Source organism: Physeter macrocephalus, chromosome 2, assembly GCF_002837175.3.
Source record: "Physeter macrocephalus isolate SW-GA chromosome 2, ASM283717v5, whole genome shotgun sequence".
NCBI lineage: Eukaryota > Metazoa > Chordata > Mammalia > Artiodactyla > Physeteridae > Physeter > Physeter macrocephalus.
In genome coordinates, this window is record NC_041215.1 from 65,507,697 (window position 1) to 65,521,013 (window position 13,317).

At 37.9% G+C, this 13,317-nt stretch overlaps 1 protein-coding gene across 1 annotated transcript in view; it reads right to left on the reverse strand.

Moving 5' to 3' along the window:
* Positions 1-13,317, reverse strand: part of BAZ2B (bromodomain adjacent to zinc finger domain 2B) — a 306,538-nt gene that overhangs the window by 24,125 nt on the left and 269,096 nt on the right. Inside the window, exons 28-31 of the mRNA XM_055088045.1 lie at positions 4,154-4,809; positions 3,474-3,747; positions 3,138-3,293; positions 2,367-2,527 (exon numbers count right to left, since the gene is read on the reverse strand). Coding sequence (XP_054944020.1) covers positions 2,367-2,527; positions 3,138-3,293; positions 3,474-3,747; positions 4,154-4,809 — 1,247 coding nt within the window. The remainder of the gene's footprint in view (positions 1-2,366; positions 2,528-3,137; positions 3,294-3,473; positions 3,748-4,153; positions 4,810-13,317) is intronic.

The window sequence follows — 13,317 nt, forward strand, 5'->3', positions numbered from 1 at the left end:
TAACACTGGTGTTTATACAGAAGAGAATCGTGTACATGGAAACTATTTCACAGGACTAATGGTTGAAGGAATTCATTAGCTTGTAAAAGAGAAAACTTAGAAAGAGACACAGGAGCTATCTTTAGAGGAGCTGGAAGAGTAATTAGGTTTTTTATATACTCTCAACAACAGAACTAGGACAAGAGACTTGCAGATTTTCCTACAAAATAATAAAGAATGTCCAAATTATAAGCAATATTAAAAATATAAATGAATGCACCTAATAAGTCCCACAGGCCACCTGTGTGATGTGTCTTCACGATGGCTAGTTCCCCACGTTAAACATATAACTATTTTCTTAAAAAAAAACACACATTAAATCTTCTATAGATATTAAAATAATGTCTTGTGGTTATTTTCATCATTTGTGTTTTTAGACTCTTCAAGAATAATATAATTCATTTTTTTCAGAATAATACAGAATAATTTAGTAATACCTTAATAACAGAATATTAAAACATTTCACTTAAAAAACAAATTCTACTTTTCTTATATACTTAGAACACAGCCAAGAATGTCTGAGTAGCCAGTAATGTGATAAGGTTAATCCAGGAAAATATGAGTATAGCTCCAGGAAAATGTTTCAGGCCCACATCCTGACTTTATACTTAGCTTAAAAAAGCTTGGGACTTCCCTGGTGGCACAGTGGATAAGAATCCACCTGCCAATGCAGGGGACACGGGTTTGAGCCCTGGTCCGGGAAGATCCCACATGCTGCAGAGCAACTAAGCCTATGTGCCACAACTACTGAGCCTGTGCACCACAACTACTGAAGCCCACGCACCTAGAGCCTGTGCTCTGCAACAAGAGAAGCCACCACAATGAGAAGCCTGCGCACAGCAACGAAGACCCAACTCAGCCAAAAATAAATAAAATTAAATCTTAAAAAAAAAAAAAAGCTTGGTGATATGCTTTCCCAACCAATAGCCAATTAGAACTGGCAAATTAGGTGGAGGAAGTTGGGGGAAAATTGGGCCAGTAGAACCAATCAAATTTAAACCAGAAAGTAGTAGCAACTGACCATGAGAGAAGACAGAAACAGACTATAGAAAGCAGACACAGTCGTTTAAAAGCAAAGCACACTAGGACCATTTAATGTAGGGGCAAAACCGCTTCACATTTCCTGAGGGAATCATTATCTAATAATTGGTCTTTGCACTAATGATCCTGTGTCACCAAGATAATTTAAATCAAACTCATTATTCTCAATTTAAGAAGGCAGTGTAATGCATAACATAAGCGATCTGACAAACATGTTAAAAAATTATGGTGCTAAATGGAATAATTTTCATTTCTCTAGAAAATTAACTTGTGTGGAAGACTTCATTTTTTGAAGATGCCAAATAAATGAGGCATCTTTATACTGTATTATAGTACTAGGAGGAAGATATAGTTTACTAGCAAAATAGAGTCAACAAATGATAAATTTTGCTTCCCAAAGTTGGTAATTATGTTTGCGGCAAGAAAGGGATATATTATTAGCTCTGGAAAGTGACAGTTTTTGGAGAACTTCAAAAGTTTCCAAATGCCATAGGATAGTATTATGGCATACGTTTCTCATTCTGAATAAAACATAAAATAGCAAATCAAATTACATGGATACTACATTTTCTAAACCTTTTCAGGTGTCTCATACTTATTCATCATCCATCCATTTATTCTCAGAGACATCACCTTATTATCAGCTGAGAAGACTTTATACCCCTCCTACCAAAACTAAAAATTCTTGCACTAAGGTAAAGCTTTACTTTTGCCTGTCCATTGGAAGCCAGTCTGATCATGATAATGCTTGTGATAGGGTAATGCCCAGTAGATAAATAAATTTAAAATTTACATATATATGTAGGGTGTGTGGGTATGTGTATAATGATACAGTGTATATTTGGATATACCTATATTCTCCAATTTTAAATTATATAGAGTGAAATTTTGACATACAACATGGCTTGATGCAAGGAGGTTCCTCTATATGAAACAGTACAGTAGGAATTTGATAGAGCATTATATTTATCATGGGTAAAACTAGAAATGACACTTTTGAATACCATTAAGGAGGCAGCAAGATTTGTTAAAAAGAACACAAGTTCTGGAGTCAGACAGACTTGGATGAATACACACTTAGCTTACTATATGACCACTGGCAGGTTACTTACTTTGAGTCTTGTTCCTTACCTGTAAGATGGGGGAAATTAATTCAGGATCATTTTGAGAATTAAATGAGATAAAGTGAAAACATTTAGCAGAGCAACTGGCACATATCAGGTATACAACAAATAATAGTTACCTTCCATCATCCTAAAAACAGATTTCATTCCAATCAATTTTACCTTCACTTGCAAACTTGCTGATGCAACTCTCCTTTCTAGATCTTCTACCTGTTGAAGAATACTCAAATCCATTTCCATTGCTTGTTCTTCTACCGACCAGTTCTCCACAATATCTCGAGTTACCTGGTTTTCTTCATGTTCATTTAATTCAATAATAGCAACTATATTTGAAAAGAAATTAATTTTAAAATCCACTTTATCCCTCAATGATTTCTTCTAAAAAGTGAATAAGGTTCCAGGGATAACATATACGTGTAACTTAACACACACAAATGTACTTGTGCATACACAGGCAGATTACTCTTAAAAGTAGGAATATTCTTTTTTAAGAAACAAAACAATATGTCTGGGCTTCCCTGCTGGCGCAGTGGTTGAGAGTCCGCCTGCCGATGCAGGGGACACGGTTCGTGCCCCGGTCCGGGAAGATCCCACATGCCGCGGAGCGGCTGGGCCCGTGAGCCATGGCCGCTGAGACTGCGCTTCCGGAGCCTGTGTTCCGCAACGGGAGAGGCCATAGCAGTGAGAGGCCCGCGTACCGCAAAAAAACCCCCAAACCCCCCCAAAAAACAATATGTCTGCAGGTTGTGAGAAATTATAAGAAAGTAATACCTATTTAAGAAATGTAAAGAGTTACTGTTTGTTGAACAAAATAGGAAAAAAAAGCCTATTAGTAATAAATTACGAATTAGGATATACTAAAATATGTTTTAAGATAAAAGAACTAATTCTCATAACTAAGCAAGAGAGCAGAAGTCTCTTTTAGGTACATACCATCCTTATTCTTGATGCAAGCTTGAGTAATATAATCCAAGTGTTTCTGAATTTGTTTTTGTAACGCCTTTTCTCTTATTCCTCTGAGATGGAGCACTTTGAGCAAAGCTTTTAGGTCCTCTGGGTCAATAATTCTCCACCAACCAAACTGCATTTCTAAGTTAAGATAAATATGTAGATCTTTTTACAAATATTTTGAATATAAATTAATGGCACAATGCAAATCAGAAGACTTATAACTATGTAGAAAACCATCAAAGATTTGGTTATAATGCAGGAATCTATAACAATAAAATAAAGTAAGTAAGTGGCTATAAACCATCTCAATGTACCTACCTTCTGGAATAGGTTTTGGATTAGGAAAATCTACTGGTTTTGCTACTTCAACAGCTACAGGTTGAGTTGAAGAGACTTTTTCATTCTGTGGTACTGGAGATTCACTTTTACTTGAAGCAACATTAGGAGTCAAGAATGAATTACTATTTCCTTCTGATAATCCCAGCCCTGATCCCAGACTAGGTAAAGGTGATGTAAATGGATTACTAGAAGTAAGCACACTGGTGGGCCACCCACAAAACTGGAGTCCCATCATAGATACTCCACTTTTCATCTGCAAAAAAAACCAAAACATTTAAAAAGTAGAACAATCTAAGAAGTTAGGAAAAGTGTTTAGAACCAGAAATTGTTTATAAAATTCGGAAAAAATATTCTTTCACTTATCACAATTAGAGGCAAACTAAATACAACAGTAATACGTCGTTTCATTTGCTCCCCAAGTAATTTCTTTTTAGATATAATGCAACAGTAATAAGTTAAAAAGTAATTAAAGAGGGCTTTGACTTAGACATCAGTAGTTCTGATGAAGCTTGGTGATAGCAATTCTGACTCTTCAACTTTCAAACCATGGTGGAGATAATATTATGAATATTCAACTGATTTCCCTGGAGAGAAAATCTTTATGGGGTCAAAGATTAAATAAAGCAACATAAAAATGAGTTACAATTAGCAGCACTAACCTGAAGAGGTGATAAAGCAAATGGATTGAGGCCAACAGGATTCTGAGCAGAAGATGATCCAAGAAGAGGAGCTGGGGCAGGCGAAGGTGACTTAGATGGTGGCTGAGACTGAGGGGTCACTAAAGAAGCAGTTGACATACCTGCATGGGTAAGTGATGTGTCATCACAAGGTGTCCTCGGCAAAAGGCTAAACCACTGTCTATTCTTTTCAGTCAGTGTTTTTAACAACTGGTCATTGGGGAGAGGACTATAGAACTTCCCTGGACCACCCGAACTGGTACTGAACAGATTATTAGAGTCTGTCTTTTCCACGCTGCTTTGTGTTGCTGTTGATTGAATGCTGCCCAATGAATGTTTTCCACTGTTTTGATAAGACAGTGTGCACCCATTTGCACTACTGGTTGGCTTGGGGGTTATTACATCTGACTCAGGAGGCATCTTAGCTACTTCTAAAAGCTTGCTTAATTTTGAAAATGAACCAGGTTTCTGAAGAAACAGATTTGTGTTATCTTTTTCTTTAGTATCTTCCTTTTGCTCACAGTGATCTGGATTTGAACAATTTAAAGTGTCCTCAGAAGGCTCAAATATTTCTTCTTTGATCTGGATACTTTCTGCCTTTTTTAGTTTTTCTCTTTCTTTTGCAATTTCTTCTAGTCCTAAAAAATTGAAAAGCATTATAAAGATCAGTTACTCCAGATCAAACCAATACTATAATTATATTCTTTTATTACTTATCAAGTTATATGCATAAATATTTTAGGAAACTTTTCTAGATTACTTAATACTCTCCATTTTCTCCTTTTTTATAGATTAGATTCTTTTGCTCATTGGAAAATTAATGTAATTTTGTGACTAATCTTTAGAAAAACTAAAATATAAAAAATTTAAAAGCCCTAATACACAGCAAAAATTATTATTAATATTTTCGTCTAAACCCTTCCAGGCATTCTATATGCACACACATACACACTTAAACCTATAAATTTAAAAAAAAGAAAATCTCATTATATACATAATGTTCTAACCTACATGTTTTGCTCTGTAAACATCCTGATATGTCAATAAATATATAACTACATCATAAATTTTAATGGCTATAGAATATTCAATAGAATATATCATAATTTAAATAATCAATCTTCTACTGATGGCTATTAATAGGGCCCAGTTATTCACTATTATAAAAAATGCTATAAATGATGAATGATGACCTTGTATCTGTATCTTTGGACTTAAATTTTTTAAAAAATTTACTTCCTTAGGATAAATTTCTAGAAAAAATTGACTGACTCCTAAGATATATACTTTTCAGAGTTTTTGAAATATGTTGTCAAACTGAAAGTCTAGATCAATACACGTTCATACCAGAAGCAAGAGCATCTGTTTGCCTACACCCTCAAGGAAACGAAATACTATCAGTATTTTTTGTTTTTGTCAATATCTGGGAGATAAAAATCTAAACTGCTTTTTTTTTCTGCTCTCCAGTAAGGCTGAGTATCTTTCCATGGGCTTACTGGCATTTCTCCTTTGTGAACTTCTGGTTCATATTTTTGAGAAGTGTTTTAAAAACAATTTATAAGATCTCTTTAAAAAATATAAATCCACTACTTTATTCAATTTAAAAAGTAATATATGTCCAAGGTAAAATATTCAGTAATGAGAGGTATAAAGAAAACCCTTTCTGCCCTACTCCCTTAGTCCCTATTTCTACCCTTCAGAGGTAACCATGGTTAATCAATCATGTCTATATATCCTTCTGGAAATCTTATATGCATCTATAGGAATATCATTTTGCAGTATTACATAAATGGATACTACCCTTCACTTTTCTGCAACTCAGAATAAAATCCAAACTCCTAAGCAAGGCCTACAATGCTGTATGGTCTGGTTCCTGAAAATTTCTACAACCTCTGACCGCTCTTGTCCTTGCTAACCTTGCTCTTCCTTTCTCCCTTTTTTTCAGCTTCTCAAACATACCCAGTTCTTTCCTTTTTGGGGCACTTTGCATTTGCTGTTCCGTCTGCCTGGGATATTGTTTTGTTGACTGGCTCCTTACCCTTCATGTCTCAGGTCAAGTCATTTCCTCACAGAGGTTTCCTCTGATCATTTTATCTGAAGTAGCTCCCTATTCCATTCACTTTATTTATTTGTTTTCCTGACATATGGTTGACGTACAATATTATATAAGTTACAGGTATATAATGTAGTGATTCACAATTTTTAAAGGTTATACTCCATTTACAGTTATTTAAAAATATTGGCTATACTCCCTGTGTTGTACAATACATCCTAGTGTCTTATTTTACCCATTCACTTTAGAATATCATCCTACATATTTCCGTCACAGAATTTATCATTATAAACAATAACCTAATTATTTGTTTATCTTCTACTCCACTCCCACCCACACACTAGAATTTAAATCAGCAAGCTTTTAAAAGCAGAGCAATGTTTCTCTTGCTTATTATTGGATCCCAAATGCCTAACATGGTGGCTGCTATAAAATAGAAGCTCAATAAATATTTCTTGAACGATGAAATAAAAGGATGAATTTGATATTTTCACTAAATACCTTAGACAGCTTTCCATGCTAAAACATATAACTGTACTTCATTTTTTTCAATCAGCTGAATAATATTCTATTTTATGGATACATCATAACTTAACCAATCCTCTACTAATGTTTGAAATCGCTTTCACATGCTTCTCTTGAAATTAGTTTCTACCCCAAATTAAAATCCTATACTTCAGACTTATGCTTCTGGACGATATGGAATAATAGGGACTAGATTTACACTGTTGCATGAAACAACCAAAAAAGAGGCAAAATATATGAAACCACAGTTTGCATGGAAACTGGACTTCAGGCAACAAAAAAGAAAACAAACACAGTCAGACCTATGATTGCCCCAGCTTACTGCTTTGGGTTAATTTCCAGGCTACAGCATAGGGAGGAAGAATCCAGGTGGAGCCTGGCAGACTCCCTGAGATGAGGAGGTGGAACTGAGAGTCCAGGGAGATCAAAGTAGCTACAGTGCCCAGTGCCCAGGAGAGAGTACTAGAGAGGAGAGCACTGCATGGAGAGAGAACTCCAGAGATCCACAGTTATCCACAGAGATCAGCTGAATAATGAGCAGCGTGTACATGTGAGGAACCTACCTGAGACCAGGAAAGAACCACCTGAAAGGATTAGAGGTGACAGTGCCAGGTGCTCATACAGGCTGGGTATCTGGTACCTGTTCCTACCAACCAGACTGGGAAACCTCAAGATTCACGGCCATCAGGTGGAGTACTCAGAAGGATCTCGCTTTACTAGTTAGGGGATAATCCATACTAGACTGAGCACTGTTTTAGTCTTGCCTAACAAATTTTAAAAGAAAGATCTGAAAGGATCAAACTTTTCCCAAGTAACTTAACTGTGTTTCAGCTAAACAAATCTCAAAAATATTTATGGAAATTCAAAAATATCCAGCACCAAACAAGGTAAAATTCACAATGTCTCACATTCAATCAAAATTAAAAGACATACATGAATGATACATAATTAGAGAACTCAATCAATGAAAACTAACCTCAAACTGACAAGACAGTAGCATTAGCAGACAAGGACATTAAATTTGAAAAAATAATGGCCGAAAAATCACCAAATTTGATGAAAATTATAAACTACAGATCCAAAAAACTCAACTCCAAGCAAAAGAAACATGAAGATACATAACTACACCAAGACATACCATGATCTAATTGCTCAAAACCAGTAATAGAGAAAATCTTAAAAACAGCCAGAGAAAAATATTGTGCCTCATATGATCTTCATGCACTTCTGCACATTTGCCCTTAGAAGACCACCCTACTTCATCACCTCCAACTAGGCACACGTGAAAAGAGTCACAAATATTCTCTTCAAATACCCATGCTCACAAATTTCCTTAACTTTACACAAATTATTGGCTAGTAAGGAAATATTAATATTTGTGCTTGATTTATTCTGAGAACTAGTATCTCAAAAACCACTGTCATATATCCAAAAACAAACAGACCAACTAACCAACAGACAAGTTTTTTACTGGTTTGAGACTAGTTGATGACTTCCCATTTGCACCTAGGAAAGTGAGCTGATGATACATTTCAATAGCCTATTCATGGTTGTCTTTAACTTTTATATTCAAATTGCTTAATTATAAACAACTCAACCTCTAATAGAAGTATAAAATTATTTTTAAAAATTTGAAAAATATACAGGATATTTAGTAAAAAGATTTTTAAAATAGTTGTCTATCTCCTATTTCACACACTCATCTATTCTTTCCAGCCCTTACTTCTTTGACATGTATCACTGAGTATTAAAAAAAGTCTTCATCGCAGACGTAGAGAATGGACTTGAGGACATGGGGAGCGGGAAGGGTAAGCTGGGACGAAGTGAGAGAGTGGCATGGACATATATACACTACCAAATGTAAAACAGATAGCTAGTGGGAAGCAGCCGCATAGCACAGGGAGATCAGCTCGGTGCTTTGTGACCACCTAGAGGGGTGGGATAGGGAGGGTGGGAGGGAGGGAGACGCAAGAGGGAAGAGATATGGGAACATATGTATATATATAACTGATTCACTTTGTTATAAAGCAGAAACTAGCACACCATTGTAAAGCAATTATACCCCAATAAAGATGTTAAAAAAAAAAAAGTCTTCAAAACAGACTAAAGAAGAGGAAAATAAGTAAGAGATGAAACAGGGAGTGCCGTTCACTTGATTAATTTCCTTGGTAGTAGCTGCAAGTATATAATGACAAAGAAAATACCATTTCCCAATTAAACCAATTGAAACCAATCCTAATAAGAGCAAGTTTGCTATTGGAAAAGAGACTATGTCTTCTTGAGTTTTATCAGAATCACTTTGAGACCCTTTAGTTTACCTAATAGTTGTCACTGGACCCTAGGGGTCCATGATTCTCAGTTCGAATGAAATTTTTTCCTTTGGCTCTCCTTAGTTGGGCTGAAGCAGGCTAAAACTTTCAAATAGATTTTACTAAAATCTAAGTGAAACACAGACAAAGAACACAAGAAATGTAAAAACATTGGCATTGAGAATACAGGTCTCTGTCCCTGGCTTCCTCCCAGGGTTCAAAGGCTCTCACCCATTCAGTATAGCCTAACCTCCCTCAGGAGTACTTTCACAGCTCCTTAACTGACTTCATGTTGTCAGTACTACCACAACTCAGCTCCTAGGAGACATCTTGCTATTACTGTGGAGAAGACTCAAGGAAGCAGGTTCTTATCGCTGTCTATCTAGGATTGTTCCTCCTCAGTCTGATCCAGGAATTTTTTTAAAAGATGCCTTTTACCATAATACCTTCATCCTTCAGGTAAGATTCCTCCACACATCCTAACAGGAATTAGTTTCTATACTTATAGACCTCATGCTGTAAACATATCCTAATACAAAATGGAAGAGTAACATTCACATCACAGTACAAAAAACTTGTTTCATTTTCCTTCCAATATTGAAGGAATTATCCACAATCCAATATATCCCAAACAGAACAGTGAATTGAAGGGCAACAAATCCTCGGTTTTGGCTGGGTGGCCATGGGGCTTTCTTCCTTCCCACTTTCCTGGGGGCCAGCAGAAGGACAGCAGGGCCTTTAGCCAGCTAATGTCAACACTGTTCTCAGGATCCTTGGTGTGTAGACTTTGATTCTTGGTATGCATACCCGCAAGCACCGTTCCTAGACCCAAAGGTTCCTTGATATGTTTACTGTTACTTAGAGAAACTCAGTGCTTCTTACCCTTTCTTACATTAACCCATAAATAGAGAGCAAGGTATGGGATATAGTGTTTTGTCTCTTGGAGTGTTCTTGTCACACATCCAAGTCCTATGGAACCATTATGAGAGCTGGAAGATCCTATGTACTGTAACTTCTCTGCTTAGCAGTTGCCTTCACTAATAAATTATGCTGTTATTAGCACTATGTATGTCATTAGTGATTTTTGTGACCATGCATCTTGTACAACAATTGGTGACCAACATAATCCTGATGTCATGGATTTCTGGAAGGGGCGCACCCAGGGGTGGAAGAATTCCTTCTTGGGGTCAGTGGTAATTCACTTGGTAGAGTTAGAATGGTCTTAGTAGCAATGCCTGAAGATGGCAGAAGCCATAAAAGTGGTATACTAAAGAGGATGACTAGTGGTGATAAGCTGACTTGAAATTCAGTTCTGTCTCTCTTCCTTACCAGCTTAGAGATTTTCATGAGCCCTAAGGGGGGGATGATAAACTAAAAAGGGTGATGGCAGCCCCTTTAGAAGGGAAAGTGAGGCAAACTCCCACTAATACATGAGGCAACTGGCCCCTGTGTATGTGAAAAGCCAGTTATTGTGAGGCATGCTCTAAAGGAATCTGAGTGGACACAACAGCGGAAGGAAATCCGGCAGTGTACAGAGTAAGAACTAGGTTCTCAACAGGTCTACTACCATACGCACTTGGAAGGATCCTTAGAGGTCTGGCTTGTTTGTTTGCATGATGGAGGGACAGCAGTGATAGTAAATGAAGCTGAGAAGGGGGAACACATGCCCCTGTTACAGAATGAGCAGTCTGGGTTGACTAATAACGCTGAGATAGGCGTTGCCACCCTGTTTCCAAACTGAATGCTCGGTAGTGTTGGTAAAATATAGCCCCGTGATTTTCCTGACCCTTGAATGTGAGTGGGACTAGATCCGCAGAGGATGTAGCTGTTCTGAGACCCTGGCTGTGTTAGCATGATTATAAGAAAACCCAGGGCTTGAGAGGGGAAGGCCTGACAACATGTTCTTGGTGCAAAGAATGTTGAATGATTAAATGAGAACAGGTCCACCTGAGTGGACAACTGCTTTGACTTTACTCCATCATGTGTGAAGCACTGATAGAAATGAAATAGTTCTTTTAGGTCACACACGCCCCATCTCAGGGGAGGAAATGGAAAGAGGGAGCTTAGTAAGTGGTACAGGTTTCCGTACAAAATAAAAAGAAAAAAGGAACAAAGGAAGGAGAAGATAAAAAGAAAAAAGAATCAAAGACAGGCTAGACTTCTGGCAGAGGCTCCCGCATACCACTAAGTGTGGTATTGCTCATAAGCAGAAAGACTAATAAGACAGAAGTTGATGGTTGTGTAATCCTGGAGTGTGGGAATGTGGTCCTATTCAGAAACCTGAAAGACCTACTGAGACCGTGAAAAAGATTCCTGTGAGGTAAGACACAATACTGAATGGTTCACATGCTATACTGAAGAGTTGTTAGAAGAGTGGGAGACACCAGAAGATTAGGTGGAGAAGATCCCTGGTGAGGAATCTCCTTCAGGGATTAGAGCTATTAAGCCTCACTCCCACAAACCATCTGGTAAGATCTCATGGCCTCTACACTCCTCAGAAAAGGACTCAGAGAATAGAACTGAGGGAAATACCCTACATTATCTTGACTCTCTTGAAATGGGATTACATCAGCTCCACCTTATGAGTTTGACTCAACTCCTGAAGCCAGGCTTCTTTGTTCCCTGACCTAAGCTCTTTCAGACTTAAGGAGGACCAGGGCTGGGCTGTCCCCAGGGTCTCCTTCAAGGGATCACTAACCATACTCCTCAGTTCATTATGCTGGAAAGGAGAACGGCCTCAAACATTGATGGGCTTGCTAGACATGAGGAACCAAGTATCTATTGTTCCAGAATGCAACAGAGCCGTGGCAAACACATTTCCCTACTGGGGCTGGGATTCTGTGTTCACTATGGCTGGAAGACCAGAATCACAATCACTGCAAAAGCTTTTGCATGAACTCATTCCTTCCTCAGGTTGCATACCTGGCATGGACAGACTGGGGTATTCAAGTCCTGCACAAGTATGCCTACATATCAGTTGGACTTATTTTTTGTGACCTCTACTGGTAGCTTCTATACCTGTTGGTCAGGTATGTTGCCAAAACCCAGATATACTTACAAGGCCAGGTTGTGCAACAGTGTTGCATACCTGGAGGAGAAAGGTTGCATTTCTTCTTTTTTAAAAAATAAATTTATTTATTTATCTTTGGCTGTGTTGGGTCTTCGTTGCTGCACATGGTCTTTGTCTAGTTGCACTGAGCGGGGGCTACTCTTCGCTGTGGTAAGCGGGCTTCTCACTGCAGTGGCTTCCCTTGTTGCGGAGCATGGGCTCTAGGCACGCGGGCTTCAGTAGTTGTGGCACGCGGGCTCTAGAGTGCAGGCTCAGTAGCTGTGGCGCACGGGCTTAGTTGCTCCGCGGCACGTGGGATCTTCCCAGACCAGGGCTCGAACCCGTGTCCCCGGCATTGGTAGGCGGATTCTTAACCACTGTACCACCAGGGAAGCCCGAGATTGCATTTCTTAAACAAGCAGAGATTCAGGTAGGGGTACTGAGCAACCTCATTTCACAATTTAACAACCCTGTTTAGTCAACTCTATTTGACAGTAGCACTACAAGTATCTGTGACTAAAGTCTCTGACAAAGAGACTCTGATGACATTTGTTAGCTTTTGGATATCTGATTTCTTCTAGCCACTGAATAATATACACCTTTTCTGGATATGGAGTTACTGTGTCCCTTGTGTGTGCAGACAATATACATACTATTGAGACTGAAACGTATTTGTTATATATTGGAGTTTCCAAAAATAATACAATCAAACAATTGGGATTTTTTTCATAGCTGCTGCCATTTAACAATGGGCTTACTAATATGGTATTGGGTGGCTGATTCATGCTCCCCCTTACCCACAGGCAGTAGAGAATGCAGAAATAGCATTCTAAAAGATAGCTCCAATTGTAACCAGGCATGTTGACTGTTTTCATTGTTGCCATTGGACTAAATCTCAGAAGCTTGAATGATGGCGGCATGATTACACGGAGAAGCTCAGAATGGTGTGATTTTGAGGCTTCATTTTAGTGCTCCCGTAAGTATTAAGTGCATATATTTAAATTTTTCACTTATCACAGGGAAATTTAAAATTGATTAACAAAAAAATCATCTTTTTCAAAATTTCAAAGGATGTGGAAATTTGTGAAGTATAATATTTTACTTCTTTTTCTTTTTTAAATTTTATTTATTTATTTTTGGCCGCATTGGGTCTTTGTTGCTGTGTGTGGGCTTTCTCTAGCTGCGGCGAGTGGGGCCTACTTTGTTTTGG